Here is a 23,322-nt window from a genome sequence, read left to right as displayed (position 1 = left end):
TCCTACTGTATATTTGATATATATATATGACGCCACTTTGACTCTTCACACAAACTACTGCATAAAGAACTTATTTTGTAACATGTAAATATTCCAATAGTTTACTTATATTTGATAAAAGCATTTGATTCAGCATTGATGGCAGCCTAAAATCTTCTCGGGAATGACTCTACAAGCTCGTCACGCCCTTATTTGGAAGTTCCTCCATTTCTTCTTGAGAAAAACTTTCAAGTTTGACTTGTTTGAATGTGAAATTGGAAGCTGACTAGTTAGAGTTTTTTTATAGGCTTCTTTTGTTTTCTTGGTTTGGTTCAGTTAGTTGCCTTTATGAACCCCTGTAAAACCGGTTTCAACTCTTTATCTAAATGCAACCAGATCCTGATTAGTCTCACCGTCACTGCTTCAGAAAGACATCCTCGCAGCATAATGAGCACATCACCATATTTGACTCTCACCGCCTGGTTTAATCCACACAGGCTGTTGGGGAAATGTGGCCAAACAGTTCAGCCTTCATTAAATCAAATCAGAGCTTTTCATTTCAGTAATTTCAGCGGTTTTAGTGAGAAGAGGCTTCTGACTGGCCACTTTACCATAAAGCAACTCTTTGTCTCATTCATAGTGACCACCAGCTTGCTGGTTGCCTTTAAGACCAAACATAACCTGCTATTATAGTCACAAATGATCATCCATTATCTTTCAGTTCAACAATTACATGCCTGGGTAAACCTTCTTTAACACTAAAGGGGGGGTGTACATGTTTAACACAAGCAGATAGAGCTCTTTATGTAGAGCATTTATATGCACTGTGAAATAAAATATTGGGTGTGAGTGTGTAATGTAGAGAAGCATGCAGAGGATGAGCTACAGTGACCACATATGAGGGAGGTCAGTAGAATAGCCTTCAGCATATTGACGCCTTTCCAGTATAATCAATAATTGGCACTTTTCATTGATCCCAAAAGCATCCACCAGGGAATACAGGACAACTATAGAGCTTTAGTATGACATATTTATGAAGGTGAGGCTATTTACATTGAAATCAGGGTGCTAAATAATTAATTGTATCTTCCTTTATCATCAGATTATGTTTCCATGTGGGAATAATGTAAAAAAAAACAAGAGAAGAGGAGATTAAAACAATCTATTGATGTTAACAGTGTGTTTCTGGGTCAGAGGTCAAAGCTAAATGTGACTGGAAGCTGTATGAGACGACCTAAATAGTATGATTCCTACATGAACTTTGAGTTTTATCTCTTTGCAGAGTTTGAAATGAAGATATTTTACTTTATGTGTCATCAACTTAATTTCATTTGTTAATGTAAATGCAGCATTTTCCAAATAAAGTTGGATAATTTAGGACAAGAAATGAGTCAAAGTGTGATTGCCATCATGATTTGGGAAAACGCATTAACCACAAAAGGGAGTCTGAGTCTTTGAGAAACAAAGACGAGCAGAGCTTTTCCGGTTTGCAAACAATTGAGAAAATGATTGAAAAATGTGAAAAAAAACAACGTTCCTTAAGAAAGGATTGAAAGGGATTTGCATATTCGTCTCTCCACAGTTTAGAATATCATTAAACAACTCAAGAAATCTGGGGGGAAGCCCAAGTTTGGATAGCCGTGATCTACAATCCCCCAGATGGCACAGCATCAAGACATAAACACATGGATTACTGTGGGAAATCTTTGTCAAGCATTAAAGTATGGAGTTACTCTAAAAAATGCCACAAAAACTTTACTGTGAAACAAAGAAGCCTTATGTTAACCTTCTCAAAAGCTAGCAGCCACTTCTCAAGGCCTGGAGGCATCTGGGATGGACAGTCACACAGTGGATGGTCACACCAAACGTCCCACATCTGTGTTGGAAGAAATGGGGGGTTGTATTGGTATTCTTGGCAAAGCTTATTTCCTCCTATGTGATGGCAGCATTCATGATAAATTAACTGACATTTTGGAGCAACAAATGCTGCCTTCAAGGCAACATCTTTTCCAGTGACAAAACCCATTCTGTACACATTACAAAGGCATGGCGGAGGAAGAAAAGGGTAAGTGGAGTGGCCAGCCTGCCTGCAGTCCTGACCTGCCTTTTTACAAAAAACAGGCAACAACAATGATCCCTTTACTATTACACACTTTTAATTTGGTTTGCAGAAAGAGTGGGACAAACTAAAACCTTAAACTCTTCATTGTTTGTTAAGGTCAGTGCCAGAATATCTTTGTTGTCTTTTGAGAAGGAACAGCACCATCACACAGTGGCAAAAGCTTTGACATCCGGATTTTTTTGCAAAGATTTCAGACCTAAAATGCAAAAACTGGACGTATTTAAACAAATTAAATTAACTTCACAAGAAAATCTGGTTTGTAATTAAATAAAAGCCTATATAAATATAAGAATTCCTGAATTGTGTTAACATTTTTGTCTTAAATTCCCAACTTTTCCTGATGTGGGGTTATAATAAGAATGTGCAACCATCGATTCTGTATTTAAAATAAAGAATAAAAGATAAGAAAACTTAAAACACTGATTGGGTTTTTATTTTTACAAAACTATAAAGAAAAATACAAAAGGCATAGCCTCCTCACATAAATAAATTTAACGAATTAAACGCGTTTATAAGCTGCTTTATAATGAACTTCATTTCCCAGAATACCCTGCGGTAAACAGGATTGGGGTGTATTGGATAGGGGTTCCGTAAACAACAACTGCTATTCACCCTTTAACCTTTTCAAGTAGTCCAATCATAGCGCGAGTTACGCTGGAAGTAGTAAAACCAGCCACTTATGATGGACAGCTGAATTCAGCGAATGGTAGAGCGGAGTCTTCCACAGCGGACCAATCAAAGGCAGAGTAGGCGGGATTCCTGTCCGACAGGGCATCGGAGGAGGAGGTGTTCCTGGTAGCCATCTTGGATGTGCGGAGTGATTGTTTGACGAGAAGAATTGACATTTTTTTAAAAAAAAGAAAAGAAGCCTTTATATTGAATCCCTGAAGATTTACTGTAGTGTGACGACTGAGGACATCAATCTTAACTCGGAACTATCCAGGTAAAGTAGCTGCAGACCCAGAAGGGATTCATTTACGTGCCTTTCCCCGCTTTCTGTCTCTCCTCTCCCTTTTCCAAATTGAGTATTCCCACATCAAACAGCGCAGCCGGTGGGAAGCTGCAGCTCTCGGCACTGACACCAACGTGTACACCGTGTTTCTGCTTTAAACCGGAAAAAAAGCTTAACTTCTCCTGCAGAAACGTTCACCTAAGAACCGAGTTTGTGTTAAAGTGTATCTGCTCGGATGTTGGTGCTCCCACGCTGCTGTTGGCACCGATGATACCTGAATTGTTTATAAACATCCTGGGCAAACGAGTCCATATCCCTCGCTGTGGAAACAGCGCTGGACTTTCTTTTTTATTTTTATTTGGCTAAGCTGGTTCTTTGAACCGTACAGTTTTTAGATTTTGCTTTTAAATGCTCGAGAATCGGACAGTCCTGTGAAAGTCAGTTGGTCCAAACTCAGCAGGTCGGTGTGCATGTGTGCTAGCAGGACGCAAGGGAAGCTGTCTCCAAATGACTGCACCTGTTTGGAAAAGTAAGGCTGAAGCCAATGCAACGTGGTTTTCTTTGCTGAAGTCTTGCCAAACTTTAGTGTGCACGGTTGCCGCCAAGCTTGCTCCAACTTCCCCCCTAAAGGTTTGTACATCAAACAGCAGGAGTGAACGCAGTGCACAGTACAGTATTCACCTCAACCGACAGTTTATCACCCATCTCAACTTGTACAGTATCAAGTATCTGGCTGACCTTTTAAACTCCAAACACCTGTATGCAGTCATTTTTACCCGAAGAACAATAAAGCATGAAAAACTTAACTGTGGAGACAATTTGTCAAATAATATTTCAAAGAAGTTGTGTTTATATCTTACCCAGCTAGCTTGATAAGGCCAACATTTGCAGCCTTTAACACGAGTGCATCTCTCCAAACTCCTTCCTCTCTGGTGGCTCGAATGTGTGAATAACTCACAACTCATGAGCACATTACATCATAGATTTAGGCTCTGAGTTTATTTGCCAGTTCTGCTGAGTAGATGCCAATTCTGTGTCACACTGCAATAATTTTAGTTTGAAATTGTGAAACAAATTCATAAAAATAACTCGTTGAATTCATAATATCGCAGCCATTAGGTGAATATTGATGATTGATGATCTGTATTGTGCTATACTTGCACAATTAAAACAGGATTAACGTGCTGTTTTGGTATTCTGAAAGAAGGCGGGGTGATACATTCACCCAGTAGCCAAATATTTGAAGTGTAGTTTTTGTTTTCTGACTGTTTCTGAGTGCTTGAAGTGAAATTTGTGATGCAGATTGTACCGATGTGTAGTTGGTGGTGTACTTTTGGGGTTGTTTCTCCCGCTGAGCACGTCTCAAACCGTAAAAAATAGGGACAAAACGTTTCTGCTGTCCTTATTGTTCTTAGCCAAAGCTGCAATAAGCGTTGTTCAGTAAAACAAGAGAAAAAAGCTCACGAGATAAGTCGAAAGTGAAGATATTGTTGAGAAGCTGAATTCCTGGTACTTTCCCTGCTGGACACAGATTAAAAACTCAAATGTATTTAGATGAGGACACATGTTAGATAACAGGTCTTCAGTGGCAGTGGAACCAGATTTTCCACGACAGTATTGAGGTCTCATTACAGACAAATAATACAATTCAATTCATTTTTATTTATATAGCGCCAAATACAACAAATGTCATCTCAAGGCACTTAAATAATAAAGTCCAATTCAAGCCAATTGGAATTCAATTAATTGTAATCATAATTATTTATAAAATAATCCAATTCATTCATAATAATCCAATTCATTCATAACAAAGTTCAAATTCATAAGAAAGCAGAAGCTCTCTGCAGCTCCAGCTTTGTCACAGATGCCCGTGTCCGAACCTGTTAAGTGGTCCACTGCTGAGTGGGACTTATTTGGCGTGTATTCCTCACCTCGTAGGAAGTATAAACACGTCTGCTCCGTCCGTCCCACCAGACTTGCTTTTTGGGACTTTGCTGAGCATAGTTTGGGTTGTTTTTGGGTCAAGAGGATCAACTTTTAAATTGGAAGCGGGTTTGATCCAGAAAGCAGAAATTATTTTTGTGAAATTAAACCTCTGAATGGTACATTGAATACATTGCGGAAGGAAGGCTTTTAGTTATTAAAGTCCCTCATTGGGGCGTGTTTCTTTCTATAACCTCCTGTTTTCTGCTATATAATTCAAACCCGTGTTGTGGTTGTGAATCACAAAGAAAGAAACTCCCAATTAGCTCTGCCGAACTTCGTCCGCTGCGTTTCTAAGGAGCGTTATCGTGGTTTATAGTCGTCCAGTCGGTCGTGGTTGAAAGTATATTTTGGAAATGAGGTATCTACCCCTCTACTATGAATTTATTTATATTTTACAGCACAGTTGGCGTCACAGTGACGTCATTAAATGGTGGAAAACTGCGTGGAAGCATGGCATTTTTCTCACTTTCACCCAACTGTTTCAAAACCAGTGAATACAAACGATTGTACTCACAACCATGTCAAATAATTGTTGTTACACAAATTAATTATTAATTTTGGCTATAATTCTTTTTTTTTTAAATTGTCCAGATTCATTATGAATGTGACCATAACCGCTTCAGTTATCACAGAGCAGGTGGACGTTGTGTTAGTGTGACAAGAAGGGGAAAATATACTTAGATTACAAGTGATAAGGTTGACCATACGGACATCTTAAAGGACTCATCTGTGACCTTAAAATGTGGAAATGTAGACAACACTCGTCCTCTGTTTATATTCACTCACTGAGGAGCTTGAGCCCTCCTCTGGTGCACTTTAGTTGCTCATTACCGTCCTGTTTCTAAGGGTAATGCCACAAATTGACTTTTTTTCAATCAAGGATACTCGTGTTTATCGTGGCTGCATCACCTGTCCTGCGTGAACTTCCCGCTACGCATTCTCAAGGAACAATTTGTAGATGGCCGTTGGGGTCAGTTTAGGGCCAAATTTGACCAGATTTAGTGAGATTTCCTACTTTATTCTTCTGTGTGCTGTAAGAGTTGCCATTTATGAGGAGAGTTGAATTATTAAAAGCACCCGTTTGTATTATTTAAGTCACACAAACCCGTCAGGACTTCCTGTGGTGCTTGGCAGCAGATTCTGTGGATCGCGTTTGGTTGCATCCTGAAGTTCTTTGCCCGTATCCAAATCTGGGTAGTTTAAAGTCTGGGTCAACACCGTGGTTTCTTTGTTTCGACCCCTGAGTGTGTATTATCCTTCGGCGGGAGGCGGCGGCCGTTAAGAATCTGCAGTCATGTTGTTCTGTGTGGTACGTGGCAAAATAACACCAGCAGCCAAGGTTTCCCAGCATTGTAGTGAGCTGTTCACTTCATGTTTGTGTGCTGTCACACCTGTTCTTCTACTTAAACTTACTACAATAAGAGCATTAGATATAAAATCATATCACCACTACCGCCTGTGGTAGATTCAATGTAAGTTTACTCTGAAATAATCATACAGTTGGTCCATTTTTTTTTTTTTTCAAAACCAACTTCAAATCAAAATTTAAGCAGGTCAGAATCCAGTTTCCAGTGAGAGGCCCAATGTAAAGGCACCGCTTTGGAAGTAAACGTGCGTCATGGCTGCAGGGTCACAGGATACATGCCCATTTCCTGTCATTGACTTTGTTTTATCAATTTTATTTGATTACGTAGCTTCAAACTAATGTCTTCAAGATAGGTTTTTGTATCTTTTAACCTTAATAGAGTCTGACAGGTATTGAGCAACCCTAATCCAGGGTTGATAAGCAGCAAATGTGACAAATCTTTGGTTCTTACGAAGCGATTTCCATCTTATATTTCTGTTTATATCAGCTTTAAATAATTACACTTTCTTCTGTTGGAAACATCACAAAGAATTATTTTTTGGAATAAATACAATCGCAAATGGAGTTTTTCACCTCCAAAGCTACATTTAGTTAGCTCTGTGGCTGTTTTACGTTTTATTCAGGACCAAATAACTTCAAAATATAACTTGATTAATAACACAGAAAAGGGACTTGTTGGTATTGACAAGAAGAAAAAACTGAACACAACTGGACCAACATTTGCTGGCATTCCTCTGTTTTTATGACTCGCTGCACAGGGTTTTGGATTTCGGTTCACAAAAAAGGTCAAAAGTCATTGTTTTTTAGATATTTGACTGTTCAATCAAAACAATGTTGGTTAATTACAGCAAACTACATTAAAATTGGCCAAGAAAAGTGCAATCGGTGTATCTAATAATGTGGTAATTCCTGATCAATGCTTGGGATGGGACGCAAAGAGGCCTGAGGCCAGTTTGAATTCCAATCTAATTAATATGTTTACATGCTGTGATTTGATCCTTTTTTTTTTTATCCTGATGTAAATATAGTGACTATCTGTGAAAAAATAATGATTTTAAAAAGCAGCTGAAAGAGTACAGAAATGTTCCTTAGTTGTGATTTTCTGTTTATTTTTTAATTTAACATGAAAAATCCCAATTAATTTAGAGTTTATTCATTCAAAATATCATAGAAATCTCGGTGTGATCAGTGAAATGAATGCATTTCTCCTCTTAATCTCTGATCTTTTCTTTTCCTGCAGTGAAAGAAGGCATGAAGACATCATCTTAGTCATCAGTCATGGCCGATAAAAGGAAACTTCAAGGTGAGGTCTTTGACTCAGCGCGCACGCCGCTCTGTGTTACTTTGGAAATAATTTAAATGTGATCACACTCGCAGCTGCTTTGTTTTTGTGTGTTTTGATCTGTAACCAGGAGTGGGAGATTTAACTTGGTTGGATTTCTGTAATTTTCCAGTGTTTGGTTGAAAGAAGCAGGGCTTGTAAACAGAACTCACATGTGCTCGCAAGTAATTTGTTTATTGAGTTGTGTAAGCTGTCATCCTGCCAGGTTGGAGGTTTTTGGCTCCAGAAGCTGTCTCGCTGCCAATCTTTACCTTCCCTCGCACAAAGAAGAACAACATGTGAAAAATCCTGTTTTTTTTTTTTTGCTGCATTGCTGTTGTCTAATGTTTGTTTGAATTCCATTCTCTCGCCCATCTAAATTCCCCCTTTTTAGCATTGGTTCTGTGCTGCTTAAATGGTTAAATGATTGAATCAGTGCGCCTCCTAAAGACCATTTATGTTGCATGTTTTGGCTAATTTTTATCAGATTGTTTTGTACGCTTACATTTAAAAGGGGTGTGTCTGTTTTTCTTTGACATTCCAAGCCTCCAAAGTAAGTAAAAAAACAAAATAACTGCATGCACAGTTTGTAGAATAGGACTTAAGTGTCATCTATTTACTAATTAATGCTGCTTCAGAGAAAAAATCTATTTAAATTTGGAGCCTTTTAGATATTTTACTGTGTAAAAGCTCTGCCTGAGAATATCTTTTTTTTTTTTTATTGTTCTTCTTCTCTCTCTGTTTTTGTAAATATGATCATGGTGCTCAGGGTGACTTGGCAACCGTGGTCCTTTGCAGACATCTGTGCACAAGTCTGCTCGTGGTGCTTTCTCACCTTCGCAGATAGGAGAGCAGAGGAGGGTTTCAGGCCTCAGACAAACACACTTTGTTTCTCGTGGGAACATTTAGGATCCAACTCCTGACTTCTGCACTGCCTCTGTTCTGTTTTCGGGGCTTTTTGCTTTTTAAAACAACCCACAGCGACGATGACGGTGCAGCCAAACCCTGACAGTCACCACAACAAGCCTTGTAACCCAACCCAGACCTTTGTTGAAGACTGAAAAGCAAAAAAAATTAGTTTGATGCAGTTTTCTTCTGACATTCGTCACCGCAGACTGAAAACACACTTTACCGAAGTGCAAAACACACAGGTATCTACTAGGGGTGGAACGGTACAAAAAACTCACGGTTCGGTACGTACCTCGGTTTGGACCCTACGGTTCGGTACATTTTCGGTACAGTGCCGAAGGAGGCGTGTAGCGAGGTTTGAGCACATGTAATGGATATCTGAATCCTGCCTCTTCTACAGTGGAATATGGGCGCATAGCAGATGCGATGTAAATTCCAATTGTTTCGGTAATTTTTTTTTGCTCTGCATGTATTCTATCCAGGGGTTGTTGTAATACATTTGGGAGACGTAATTGGTCGGGTCTTTTCATGGTTCTGTAGAACGTATCTGACGGAGGTGTGTGGTGGTCGGTAGCTACGCCCCATCTCATGCTATCACGGCTGAAATGTTTCATCATACCACACAGACACAACCTTGGTGTGTTTAATAAGTTAAACTTACACGTTGTCTCCTTTGTCTGCGGCGCTCTGCTCTCCTTTCTTCCTTCATGAAACGAAGAAGTATCGCCTGCGCTTGATCCTGACTCTCTGTGAGCTCTTCCAGCCTCGATATTAGACGCCTGATGTGATCGTCCATGATTAATATCACCATCATGCAGACCATGAACACGGTGGCCTCCCCGCTCTCCATATTATCTTCTTTGTTGTGTTTTTTCTTCTCTCGGGTTTTGTTTTGTTGTTGAATGTGGCGCTAAATGGCTAACGTAACACGTCACTGACGCAGACGGCTGCGCGCGGTGCATCAGTCCCGACTCATGTGCGAATGCAGACTGAAACAGTTCCGCTGGGGAAGGGCAGTTATCAGAACGAAATTCGAGTAGGACAGTTCTGATAACTGCGTTCTTAGAACTACTCTGTCCGAAAGCGTATATCTCTACGGACCAATCAGAGCTCGAGAAGAAGACGAGCTCAAGCACCGACGGCACCCCGACTCAGATTGTGATGCATTATTACAGAGGAGGAAGACTTTCATCTAAAAATAACACCGTGTGTGAAGTAGCTTAACATCCAGGCTGTTTAAGGCCAGACTTGAACCGGAGTTGGTTCCGACGAGTTAAAGACGCAGTCGTTTCTCCACTTGGTGCATTTTTCCTCGTCATCTTTTTTTCATCAGCAGCTGTATAATTGATCGAATATAAAAAGAGATTAATCTAAAAATAGTATTAGAAACATCAAGAGTTGAGGTAACATGCAAATGTTAAGTGAGGTCCTGCAGAACAAAACCTGGACGTTCTGCTGACTCTTGGCCTCATTTTGTCCTCCTTGTTTCCTAAAGCTCCCCAGTCCTCCCAGTCCTCCCAGTCTCTCCTTCCTACAGCTCACAGTTTCCACCAAATCCTGTCATTCAGTCACAGAGAAATAAATGAAAATGATTTTTATTCATTTATCACAGTTCAAAGATGCCAAGTAGAAACAAGAAAAGGAAATAAAGTACCGCTTTAAGCGGGAAAATACACTTTTGTTTGATGACCGTCGGCCTTTTCACTCATCGATTTTATGTGTGTGAGTGCAGCAAATGGTAAAGAAAGTAGAAACAAAAGGGAAACTGGCTTTATGTGTAAAGGGAAAGCCGAACCCGCCGCTCTAACCAACAACGCTTTCTTCCCTCAGTTGATTCCACTCATGAAATAACTCACAAAACGACGATTCTCCCAGTTTCACTTTTTTTTTTTTTTTGGTCTCGTCTGTGAGGTTATGTCGTCCTCTGACAGCAGCTCTCCTTTTGAATTTTCCACCCTCTCGAACAGTTTTCCTCACAAACTAACTTGGGATTTTAGTGGAGGCTATAAAAATAAAAACCGTATTCCTGTGAGCGTGTGATCGCAGGTTGCTGCTGAACAGGAAGTACGGTTGGAGGTGATGGGCAGAGGAGCTGGTGGAGCTGTTTAAAAAAAAAAAAAAAAAAAACTGTTGGAAAGATGGTGTGGGAGAGAGGTGGAAATCCAGAAATTGGCAATGAAGCATTGGGATGTTGTTTTTACGATAGTGTCGGCAGTAAAGTCACTGTTTCAGGTACTGTATGGATCATTTACACAATCTTAAAGCTGGTTGCTCCTGCAGCCGTGTCTCATTCAAGCACATAATAATACATTCTTGATTTTCTTTCCTTTTCCTCCTAAGTGCTCCAAGCCGATCCATTATGTTTGCTAGCGAGAGACCTGGCCTGAGCCTGCTCCACTTGGTCGTCAGCCTTACTGTCCGACATCCCCGGCATTTCCTCTTCAAACAGACGGGGATTCAGGGTCCTTTTTTATTTTATTTTTTTTTATTTTTTTTATTTTTTTTTTAATTTTATTGCTTATAGAAAGCTCAATCAGCTGCTCTTATTTATAAAAACTTTGGCTTGGTAGCTCGTCAACAGATGCCGAAGACTATCAGAGAGACAAAGAGAATTAACTCCAGCTCCACAGCTCCCGAAACAGCACTGAAAAAGTCCCCCAAAAATCATAGTTTTGCAGGAAAACAATACAAAATGCAAACAATACGACTGGAGCCGCTTTACCAAACAAACAGGATTGTCGTAAAAATCTCACAAACTGAAAGCAGGGACAAAATATATCAGTTAAAAGACAAAACATTACATTTCACAAACCATATTCCAAAGCAGAGATGTGATCCATGATCCGGGTAGCTTGCAGCTAAAAGTAGCTTATTCCTGTTTCCATTTTAAAGCGAGTAAATAATCGGCGTCACGTGATGACGTTTGACTAAAATCTGGGGGATGTTGGTGATCTCGACGTGTCTGTTTCGACCATCAGACATTCAATATGTTGCTGCAGATTCTGGGATTTCTCTGCTGTATGTTTTATTCCCGTGTGCATGTCGGGGATGTGTGTCACCTCTCGCTCACAAGCACAACATGTCTTTTACGGCCTGCATATTTCATGACGTGTCAGCTACGATTTGTAAGTGCCCCCCGTTCTATCTGGTGTTGTTGGCTGATATAAAAGCAGTGACCTGTTTTACTGTGAAAAACCTCTCAAACCATTTAACGTGATCTGTTTAATTCAGTGTCGAGTCAAATAATATTATCAGTTGTTATGGACACGATTATTGATCAAACATGAGGCATTTTCTGCTTTTCTCTTTCAGGTGAAATAGATCGATGTCTGAAAAAAGTAGCGGAGGGAGTGGAGCAGTTTGAAGACATTTGGCAAAAGGTGATACAACTGTCTGATTGTTATTGGGATTGCAAAAGAAATCACATTCTCAAATACACATTTGTATCCCCAAATACACAGATGAACCACAAGAGTACAGCAACTGAGAAAAATAAAGTAAGTAACACTGCTAATCTTGCAACAATGCAGTGTATTCTGGTGTTCACATAGATGTTCCCCTTTAACACCCGCTGTTAACCTAAACAGCCTTTTCCCCACTTAAAATGATGTGGTCGGTCGAATCTCTCCTGCTGTGACGACCCAGCTCAGCTGGAGAATGAGGGAGGTAACAAAAGATGTTGAGACAAAAACTGAGGAGCAATGGGCGAGTGGTGCTGCTCAAATCAAATAAAGAATCAAAGCATAAAGAGAGAGACTCTAACCCAAGGTAATCGTTCTAATTCAGTCTGTCTGAAACAACGGAAACAAAACCTAGCTGTCTACTCGCGTTAGCTACAATCAAAACGAAAAGGAGTAGCGCCTCTAAACCTGTGTGAAATATCAGAGAACGTCTACAGTGAGAGAATGTGGTTTTAAACTACAAACTGGTCCAAAAATGGGGCTTCCAGCTAACAACAAAACTCTAGGAGTAGTGAAAGACACCATGGAAGTATTAACAATGGACCTCCGCTAATGAACGAGAGCTCGTTACGTAACAGAGACCAAGGCGGGCCAATCAGTAGCTGAGAGTGTGTCCAGCCCCAGGAGCCAATCCCAGCTAGGCGCCGAACCAGTCTTTAGTATACCAAGATAAAAAGGTAGTTAGATTATACATGAGCGGCAGCGGCTAACACGCTCAGCTCGACTCAAATGGAGCTCCAGTGAGTTGCATCTTTTTGCATCTTACACTAAAGTGTGAGTGTGTGTAAATGTAGCTGAATCTGCAATAAAACCGCTCTCATTCAAATATTTTTTCGGTTTCTTTTGTCAGACGACCAAACTACGCGTTAACCTGCAGTAACGTTAAGCACCAAACCCACGATTGGCATCTGTCGGAGGCCCAGTCCACTCGAAACCCTCCGAAAACCCACAGGGCCCAAAGAATCCGCTGCTAATGTCCCAGTACCAGGCACTCCAGGAGTGGTCGTGGTGTCAGTTTACCTTTCCCATTACCAGTTGTGGCATGCTTACCCTCTCTGTTCTGGGGAACCAGTCCAGTAACTCCCAGGATACGAGCCCCCGTGTAATTATAACCGCATGAAATGAAGCACGACACTGTGTCTGCTGCGCCTGACTGCAGTTTCTGATAACTTTCTGGCCCCTCGGACCCCTCAAAGCAGGCTGCCAGCTGTCTTGTTCGCAGGTTAAATCGGTCGCTCTCTCCTCCTTTTGTCCTCAAGTTGTAGCTGTCAGTTTTAGAGCCTCCTCGTGAGACCCGAAAGGTCAATAAACACGTGCTTCTGCTAAACAAACGGCCAGCCTAGGAGCCCCGACCGCAGCAAACCTCATTTAAAATGAGCCCTTATGCTGTCAGAGGTCTGAACAGAAACAGAAGAAAGTTTTTAAGCCGATCCGTTATTAGCCACAGATGTTAGTTTTTTTTCTCACCGCTTTCATTGTCTTTCATTTATTTGAGCTCTTATCGAGATGATTTAATTAGGTCAAACTGTTTTTCTGCTGCAGGTTGTTAGTAGTTAAATAAATTATGCCGTCACTACGACAGGGTGCGTCATACTCATTATACTTCTAATAAACTGAGTGAAAACAGCTGCCCCCGAGAAAGAGTGGTAGAGTAAATCACTTCTGCTGACAAAGAGGCAGAAAGTCATGAGTGTTTTAGTTATCAAAGATCCCAGTTGTCCCTTTCCCTTTTCCTTTCGTTACATCCTGTATTTATTGTCATACGTCTCTGCTTATAACTGCAGCTTTGGCTTTCCACAAGTTTCCTTCGCCACATAAATGCTCTTGGCCTACTTGGGTGACTTTTATTACTGCTTTTACAGCTTAATAATACAGCAGAATAATTTCCTCTAAAATAAGTCGGTCAAATTAAAATCAAATGACTTTGAGTTTTGCTTGTAAAAGTATGAATAGATGCTTCGGGGCCATGCCAGTTACGCCTTCCACAGACAGCATTAATCAGTAGTCATTTATTCTTTTTATTTGTGCGCATCCTTTTTTTTTAAATGGGAGCTTTTACTGTTGCTGCTCCGGTCCAGAAGTTGTTGACCTCCATGTCCTTTTTCTTCTCAGCTTCACAATGCAGCCAATGCAAACCAGAAGGAGAAATATGAAGCAGACCTCAAGAAAGAGATTAAAAAGCTACAGGTAAGGGGTGTTAAAGGCGCCACAAACTTCAGGGAACAAGGCGGCAAATCGGCACGTAGAACTCCGGAGATAATCGCCATAGGAACCAGTGGAACCAGGGTTCTGTGCGTTAAGAAATGGAGGCGTTTGGAGCAGCGACGTGTCGGGAATGGTTCATCTTTGGGGGGGCGGCTGCAGGTTTAACCCAGATCTCGGCGCATATTTCTGATCCGGAGCACTTTTTGGCTGAAAAGTTGAGTCCAAAAATGTTGTGTCGCCTCTCAGGAAAAACGAATGTGCTCGTGCGTCCTGATGGAAACATTTGGAGCCTCTTTCTGAGTCAGTGAACCTGTTTAAATTCACCTGCTCTGCAACATTAGCGTGTAGAGAGGCACTGTAGAGAGACTTATAGTAGCTTTAACTGGTGATGGTTTGCGGCGCTCTCTCTGAGAGTTCACAACTACATCTGTGTAATTGGGACCTAATTTGTAGCCAATCAGCAGCGAGCAGATGAGACAGAAACCGCTGAGCTCAACTCAAAGACTCAAAGAAAAATTAGATGACGGGGCTGATGGGGTTTGCTGACGCACACAGGTAGAAGTGCGTTTGTGTGTGTGTTGCTTGTGTGGTGTTAAATATCGTCTTGCTCAGCCAGAAGAGTGTGTGTGTGTGTGTGTGTGTGTGTGTGTGTGTGTGTGTGTGTGTGTGTGTGTGTGTGTGTGTGCTGTCATCTCAGTGTTGTCATGGTGACCAAATTCCCAAGCCAAGCCAAGCCTGCGTGCTGCATGCAGACATCAAGTTTCCCATCCAGGACTGTTTGAAGATGAGTCTCTGCATGTATTACAAAGTTCACTGATGTGTTTGTATCTCACTCTTCCTCCCCCGTCCCTCCCCCCTCTCCTCCTCCTCTTCTACATCTTCCTCCGGCTCCCTCAGCGTCTTCGAGACCAGATCAAAACGTGGGTAGCGTCCAACGAGATCAAAGACAAAAGGCAGCTAGTAGAGAACCGCAAACTCATAGAGACGGTGAGTAGGATCTGATGATGACCTGAGTGGAAAAGGGCAGCAAATAATGGGACAAAACCTTAGTTTCTGCCACAAATCAGTGGGCTCTTATCTTATAATATAAAAAGTTATGACCAGCTAATTAAATCAGCTAATTGAATAAGCTGTCCTCCTTTTTTTTTTTTTTTTTTTTTTTACATTGGTTTAAACATTTATCCAGTGTTTATTCTTTGGGAAAAATATTAGATTAATTCTTCATTCTGATACAAAAATACAGAGAAGTGCCACAAAAAATGGAAAATGTGCTTTGGTCGATGCAGAGATGAAATATTATTCGTTGTTTTACTACCGTTGATGTTTAAAGTGAGTGCAGTGGGTGTTTCTTTTATTCTTACTGCAAAAACTCCCATTTAAGCTCATCAAACGCCTTCTTACTGGCAAATTACTTCATGCACAGCTTCTGTTTCAGGCCTCAGCTGCATCTGAAGCTCACCAGGATGCTTAAATATTGAATATTATGTCTTTAAAATGGGACAGACTCATAAGGCTGGAAGCTTGTGTGGGCTTTGCTCCAGATCTTTAAGTTTTTTTTTTTTTTCCAGCTTAATTTGATTTATTCTCACATTTCTGTGTCTGTGAAGCTTCCAATTAGTGACAAATCTACAGAAAGTCATCCCCTGAGTCCGTCGCTTACTTATTTCACGGCACTTTTATTTGTCTCCTAGCACTTTTATTTTGAAAATTCACTTTAATTTAATGAAATGCAAAAGTTGGTCACTGAAAAATGTTGCTTTTAATTAATTTTATCATGTATTTACGTCATGCGTTCCTTCTTAAAGCTGCAGTCTGCAAGATTTGTTGTTGTCATATGTAAAGTCCTACTTTTTGGCATTTTAAGAGTTTACATGATCTATCAGAACGCTTGAAGTTGAAAACGGTGACCTCCGTAGTCGCAAAATTCAAGAAATGCTTATTTTTTAACCGAAAAATAAAAAAGTTATTCAACTTCCAGTCCCGCCCCTTCAAAACACATGAGAACTCGTGCACGTCTACGTGCACGCCAGATGCGCGTACACGACTCCTCATTCATCAACTCACCTGTCATTTGCGATCATGGAAGACACAGTAAGTAGACTAGCCCGTAATGAAGTTCAATAGTCCAGATAAATAAGCGTGGGGACGAGCCTTCCTTGTATTGCGCGTGCACAATCGGTGATTGACAGGCAGCAGAGCCCAGCTCGTAACCTGACTGGTTACCTTTTACCGGTCCGGTCTGCAATTTTGTAAACAAACCTGCTGGCTTTGGAGGGACCTAGCGGGACATATAGGGGACCTAGAGAACTCATTTTTTTTTGTATTGGGGTATTTAATGTACTACTTTCAGAATCCCCGGACAGTTCCAGGCATTATGCTTGAAAAAGAGTTGCAGACTGCATCTTTAATTCTATAAATAGTCACATTTGCATCCTAAGTTTTCCTTCTCATCCTAAAACATGAGCGTAAATTCTGAGCTCTTCAGCTCGGCCCAAAAATAATTCCTGCAGGATTAAATTCAATCGTTTCCATGAGCAGACAAAACAAACCTTCAGAAACATCCCGGTTCGACTTCACCGTAATTAGCTGCTTGGATTAAAGAGCTGCACCCAGGAGATGCTTATTATAACGCTGGGAAATGTGGGAGATGTTTAGACGTCTAACACCTGCTCTGTAGCGCCGCTGCTCCGCCTGTCAGGCCTCCGAGCCTCGTTTGCCTTTGATGGCGGCTGTTGAGATGGATTAAATGTGATCCACCTGGCTGCACAGTGAGGGAAGACGCCGACTCGGCAGGGCTGTGTCCAGTCGCTGAGAGTTTGCTCCTCTTTTGCTGCAGTTTGGTTGGTTTACCTCAAATTACAGACCTGCAAGAAGCAGACGGAGTCCGTTAGAAATGAAGATTAAATGCTGATGAAGATTGAATTACAGCCGAAAGGGTGATGATTAAGATCTTTAAGGCCTGAAGGCAGGATGGATGTGAAAATCACTGCTGCGGATTTTTATATAGAAGAAGAAGAAGAAGCTGTAACGAGCTTCATTACAAACAATAGTCTGCTGAGAGGCTTTATTCATTATTCCTGAGTCACTCTGTTGTGTTGTTTAAGTTCAGTTAATTACAATATTTTATAGGTTGTTTACAGTCTGCACTCACTTGTGTTTTAATGATACACTGACCCCCTCATATATATATATATATATATATATATCTATATATATAGATATCTATATATATATAGATATATAGATATCTATATATATATAAAAATAAAAATCAGGTCATTTAGAGGCACAGAAATGTCTTTATGTGCTTTATTTCCTTTACAACTGTGTAATGTTCTCTTCTTGCAGCAAATGGAGCGGTTCAAGATAGTAGAAAGAGAAACCAAGACAAAAGCATACTCTAAAGAAGGGCTTGGACTCGCCCAGAAGGTGGACCCGGCCCAGAAGGAAAAGGAGGAGGTCGGGACGTGGCTAACGGTGAGCTTCCGATGAAAAGTTCAAGACTTGAGTGATTTTTCTTTCCTGCTGTAACATGCGACGGTTTGCTTTCAGCGCGGTAAAACTCCGAGATTTTAATTATCAGCTGTTGGAATCTCGTGTTTATCGCGACCAGATCCAGCTGTGAACTCATGTAATCAGTCATCATTCATCGCTGCTGCTCAGATTCCTCAGATGAAGAGGAAGAGACGGCTTTTTTTTCCTGCTAAGATTGTTTTTGAACAAAATGTGGAAGTGAAAGTGATACGAAGAGGAACCCAAACAAAAATGAGTGATGACTGTTGGCCCGAGCCTCATCAGAAATGGGCTCCATGGAAGGGTGGCTGTCAAGAAGCCGTTCTTAAGGAAGGGAAACAGGGAGAAAAGGCTGAGCTGTGCCAAAGGACACAAGAAGTGGGCAGAAAATCAGTGGCAGCAGGTCTGATGGAGGGATGAATCCTCCCCAGAGCCCGGAGCTCAACATTACTGAAGCAGTGTGGGATCATGTTGGCAGAGAACGCAACAAAAGGCAGCCCACATCCAAAGAATGTCCTTCAAGAAGCCTGGAGAACTATTCCTGAAGACTCCTTAAAGAAAGGACAGAAAGCTAGTCTGAGAGGGTTCAGGCTGTGTCGGAGGAGAAAGGAGCTCAGAGCAGATATTCACTTTAAAGCTGCTCAGAACTGAACAAACTTGTTTCCATTTGTGCATGAACATGTTTCCTGTTTTCTTGACAATATATAAGGATATAATATTGCCTACTTCAAAAGTAAACAAAGAAAAGAAATAGTAAAAGTCATCTTGGATGGGAACCTGTTTCTAATGCGCAGTTTTCCTCCAGAGACTTTGATACGACAGCCGAGTTGTGTCATGCAGGTCAGGGAATTCAGATCCACACAGTGTGTTTGCCTTTGTTGCCTGAAATCGATGGTTGTTAAAGCGCTGCAGTCCTGTCCATTGTGTTCGGTCTGCAAACAGGGCTTTTTGTCTGGGAGGCCGCGCTTTTAACTTGACATTTTTCTTATCTTCTATCTTCAGAACACGATAGACACGTTGAACATGCAGGTGGACCAGTTTGAGAGCGAAGTGGAGTCTCTGTCGGTCCAGACAAGGAAAAAGAAAGGAGACAAGGAGGTCAGTTTGCTCTCTTCTGAGATTCAATCATTCTTTATTCATTTCAACCTTTTTTCTTTTTTTTTCCTGCACTCGTCTCCCCCTTCTTTCGCCGCTGACACAGATCTGTCAGCCTTTATCCTGGCAGCCCTCCTCTCCCTCTTTTTATCCCCCCATCCTCTGTGCAGAGGCCAGATACTGTGTCCTCCATTCATCTTCTGAATCTGCTCTGACGAGGATAACCTCGCTGACCGCCTCTCCGTCTCTACCTTTCCTTTAAAGGAAAATTCCGGCCATTTTACAAACATATCTGTTGGAGACCCAGGGAAGTTGGCCAAAGTGAAAAACGCGAGAATTTTTCGTGCACGCTGCGCAAAGTTGTCCAATTACGCTGATTTCCATGAAAGCGGGCTCTATCGGCAAGCGTTTAACCTTTCCTGAGGCTCTTAACATGTATCAAAATACTTTTGACCGACTTGAACGTGGTGTCAGTAGCAATACAATTCAACCCAGGGGCTAACCATACCATTAGCTAGCACAGACATTATACATTTTGAGATTTCAAAAACAGCGCACCTACCTCTCTCAGCTTCCGTGTTCCACAGGCGTGCGCACAAATTGATCGCCGAAGTCATACACTATAGTATTCCAAAATTATCTTTTTGTCCACCAAAAACGACCATCGGGAACCGAACTACACATTGCAACTACAAAAATGGCCGGAATTCTCCTTTAAAGTCCACTCCAGGGACCTCATTCACAGAGAACCTCCTGATGACACAGTACAGTCATTTCAGAGAGCTTGCGGATTCATGAAGGATTCATACCTCAAACCCACAGTGTCAGAAGAATTACTGTTTATGCCAGGACGCTGAAAATATGTGCAGCTGACTGTTTAGACCCCGATATCACTTTTTCTGTCAGTCAGTCATACTTGTTTCTAATTACGAGCTTAGTCAAATGACAAAAGACAAATGAGACCCGCAGGGATTCATTTTTCTCAGTCTCTCGTGCAGTTGGCTAAGCGGGCCAAACGCGTGGGACTCTGTCTCTCTCAGCAATAATTAACGCACTGGTTTCCATCTGCACACGAGCTCCAAAGTGATGAAATATAAAGAATGTTTGGAATATCATAAAGAGTCCACTGGAAAAAATACCCCTCCAAAAACAATTAAAAAAACAACAAATACAAGATGTTTTTGCTTGAAATAAGCAAAGAAATCTGCCAATGGAACTAGTGAAAATCGGCTTGTCAAGATTTCTTGAAATAAGATGTGATATTTAGAATTTTTGAGTTAAAAGTGATCTTGAAATTAGCTTAAAAACCTCTTCAAATTTAAAAAAAAAAAAAGAGCTTGTTTCATGTGAAGTATGACTCAAAACAATTTGTTTTCAAGACTTTTTCACTTAACAAGATATTCCAGATGTATTGTATTTAAACAAGTCCCTATATCTTGCTGAAATGGTACTTGTTAGGCAATTGTGTCTTATATTAAGTGTAATGACATACTCAATGAGACAAATATACTTGGTAAGATTTAGATTTTTTCCAGTGTCTGATGTTGCTGTGGCAGATAAAGTCCTGACGTGCACGGCTGCACAGGGCGTAGCCGTGCACGTCAGCATCATTCACAAGTGTTTCAGCTTGTTTAGTGCGGGCCCCGCCTCTTCTGCCACTTTTCCACTCAGCCAGCTGTAAATGAAGCTCTTGAGTTGCGACGCATCAAATCTTCATGAAAATTGAAGACGAGGATGTGCCATTTGCATTTTTGATTCTAAATGTCCACCGAGCAGAGCCCTGCGTAGCGCAGCAAGGCTGCAGCGAGTCCTCTTTGTGTCCTGTGTGCACTCGTGTGTGTGAGGAGCCTGGATGATGGACATGAAATAATACAGACGTGCAGTTGTTGTGTCAGTGAGTCTGCAAAGGAAATGTCAGCCAAGGATAGTCAGAGCCTGGATGTAAATGTATTTTATTTATACAGCCCTTTACAGACAATCCTTACGTTGTACCAAAGTGCTTTACAGCAGGTAATAAATAAAGAGAAGAATAAGTAAAAACAATAAAAGAAGAGTGAAAACAATAAAATACAACAAAATCAAATAAGATAAAATAAGATAAAAGTGTCATCATACTCCTGGGTATTAAAAACAATCCTAAATAAGTAGGTTTTTAGTCTAGATTTGAAGAGGCCCGGGTCAGAAATAAGACGCAGCTGGACGGGGGGCTTATTCCAGAGCCTGGGGGCAGCGACGGAAAAGGCTCGCTCACCCCCGGGTTTGTATTCTGACCTGGGCACTTCCAGCAAAAACTGATTTGTTGACCTCAGAGCTCTACCAGGATTGCGGACTGTTAAAAGCTCAGATAAATATGAAGAACTCTGCCGGATGTTTTTGTATCAACTGACGCTGAAGTTTCGAAGGTTTTGAACACTCATTTGAGAGGGTCTCCAGACAGAGGACGCATTTCGGGCAATCGTGGCCATTTTTCTGTATGTCTGTAAAGCCAAACTTAATGTATGCTGCCTCATACTTTCTGATTTTAGTCGGCCAGTTATTTCAGTCTCTTCCAAGTCAAAAATCTGTCCACGCTAGCTTGAGGAGCAGAGCAGCTTCCGAACAGGCGCAAACCGCCAGGTCTACGATGTTTTGTCTGGCAGCCAATCAGAAAGACAAGCAAGGCAAATAACATTTCGATATGATATATTATTATAAATTGTATTTTACAATACTGATTTAAAAAAAAATTCGACAATTTTTTTTATGATGTTTAAAAAAAATTGAATTCTATTTTTTTTTTTTGTTTTTGCCTTTTTTTTTTCTTATCTTCACTCCAATTTTCTGAGGCCCCCTAGCGCCACTGCTATAAAGGACAGGAAGCCAGTGGAGGGAGTTAAAGGCTGATTCTTACTCGGCGCAAACGCGCAACTGTTCTGGCTCGAGAACCATTAATGACGTCATCGAAAGCGCCAGCCCCTTCACAGTTCCTTCAGCTCATAAGCGCAGTTTGCGCCGAGAATGCGTCACATTTGCAGTTCTCTCCAGACCAGCGAGCGTCACTGTTGAGGAAACAAGCTGAAAAGCATACGAAGAAAGCATACACAATGCCACCTGTGGTGTCACGTCAGCAGAGGCTGGCACATCTGATGCGGAATGAATTTACTCTGGATGTAGAACTGTATATGTATCTCAGAGCTAAGCGGCTGCGGCAAAAACAGAAGAGAAGGTGGAATGTTCGTCCTTTGCAACAAGACGAACTTTGTCAAACGTTGTCCCAGTGTAACTTCATAGACGTGTCGTACAGATGTTTGTAGAGGCACATCCTCTCGGTCACCGCGGTCTCTGCAGTGTTCATTTTTTCTTTTTCTTGGTCAGCTGTTTCCAGTTGAGCGCGCGCAAAGTCAGAAAAAAAGTTGTGTGCGCGCCCTTGCGCCGCGCGAGGATTTTCTAGCTTGCGACGGGGGGCGTGGCGGAATTTTGGGACACGTGACCGTTTGCGCCATTTGCGACCAGCTAGTATGAGCGAGGTCGCGCCGAGTAAGAATCAGCCTTTAAGAACAGGAGTGATGTGCACACGTCTGTTGGTGTTGGTTAAAAGACGGGCAGCAGCGTTCTGCACAAGTTGAAGGCGACTGAGACAAGACTGGGAGACGCCGACATAAAGTGCATTGCAATAGTCTAACCTTGAACTTATTAGGGCATGGATGGCATGGATGTTTTAAAAAAAAAAAAAAAATTTAAAAGCTGTTGTTATCAAGTTTGGACACTAGTCTGCCGTGAGTCTCAGAGTTATTCTGGCTGTTTTTGTTGGGGAAAAGCTTGTTTTTCTTTTAAAAGAGACCAAAATCAAACACTTGAATGGAATGGGAAAGGATTAAAGGAACAACTGATGATCTCAGGCTTTTTTCTTGCTGGAGACTGATTAGAGTTGGCATGAATAGTCAGTTTATCCTGAGCCCAATGATATCTTCTCTCTCTGTTGTCCAGAAAACATTATAACACTTTGATGCACTTCACTGTTGAGCTGACATGCTCCCACATTAACATCAACACACACACCCTATAGTTTGTTTTGCAGTGATGCCCCAAATACCTACTAGAGCACCTAATGTGTGTTAATCTCCATCTGAAAATAGCCTCTCACAGATGCACGTTTTCCTCTTGTTTGAGTTGTTTTTACTGTAGTTGGACGGAGAACGGTGCACAGGGAAATGATCAGCCTGCACGGCTGCTATAGAAGCGACATGTTATATTTATGACTGGTGTTGATTGTTAAGCAAAATCTGAACAGTGACACAAATAATGCAGGATTTCCAGCTTTAAACTGGGACGTCAGGAGCCTGATCTGAATGCGTCCTGTTGATCTATATTCACTTACATAAATGGCTTTTTCTGTGAATATGCTGAATATTTTTGTTCAGGCTAAAAATAGAT

The 23,322-nt window shown here is 41.3% G+C and overlaps 1 protein-coding gene across 2 annotated transcripts in view; it reads left to right on the top strand.

Annotated features, from left to right (window-relative positions):
- Positions 1 to 2,875: 2,875 nt before the first annotated feature.
- LOC142368298 (CCR4-NOT transcription complex subunit 3-like) overlaps positions 2,876 to 23,322 on the top strand; it is a 37,989-nt gene continuing 17,542 nt past the window's right edge. Inside the window, exons 1-8 of one of the 2 annotated variants that reach the window (XM_075450424.1) lie at positions 2,876 to 3,044; positions 7,646 to 7,708; positions 11,948 to 12,015; positions 12,097 to 12,132; positions 14,209 to 14,283; positions 15,199 to 15,288; positions 17,650 to 17,778; positions 18,817 to 18,912. In XM_075450424.1, coding sequence (XP_075306539.1) covers positions 7,684 to 7,708; positions 11,948 to 12,015; positions 12,097 to 12,132; positions 14,209 to 14,283; positions 15,199 to 15,288; positions 17,650 to 17,778; positions 18,817 to 18,912 — 519 coding nt within the window. In that variant the 5' untranslated portion in view covers positions 2,876 to 3,044; positions 7,646 to 7,683. The remainder of the gene's footprint in view (positions 3,045 to 7,645; positions 7,709 to 11,947; positions 12,016 to 12,096; positions 12,133 to 14,208; positions 14,284 to 15,198; positions 15,289 to 17,649; positions 17,779 to 18,816; positions 18,913 to 23,322) is intronic. The other variant, XM_075450425.1, reaches the window with a different exon arrangement.

This window comes from Odontesthes bonariensis, chromosome 18 (assembly GCF_027942865.1).
Source record: "Odontesthes bonariensis isolate fOdoBon6 chromosome 18, fOdoBon6.hap1, whole genome shotgun sequence".
NCBI lineage: Eukaryota > Metazoa > Chordata > Actinopteri > Atheriniformes > Atherinopsidae > Odontesthes > Odontesthes bonariensis.
This window is presented reverse-complemented; position numbering and strand designations above follow the sequence as displayed.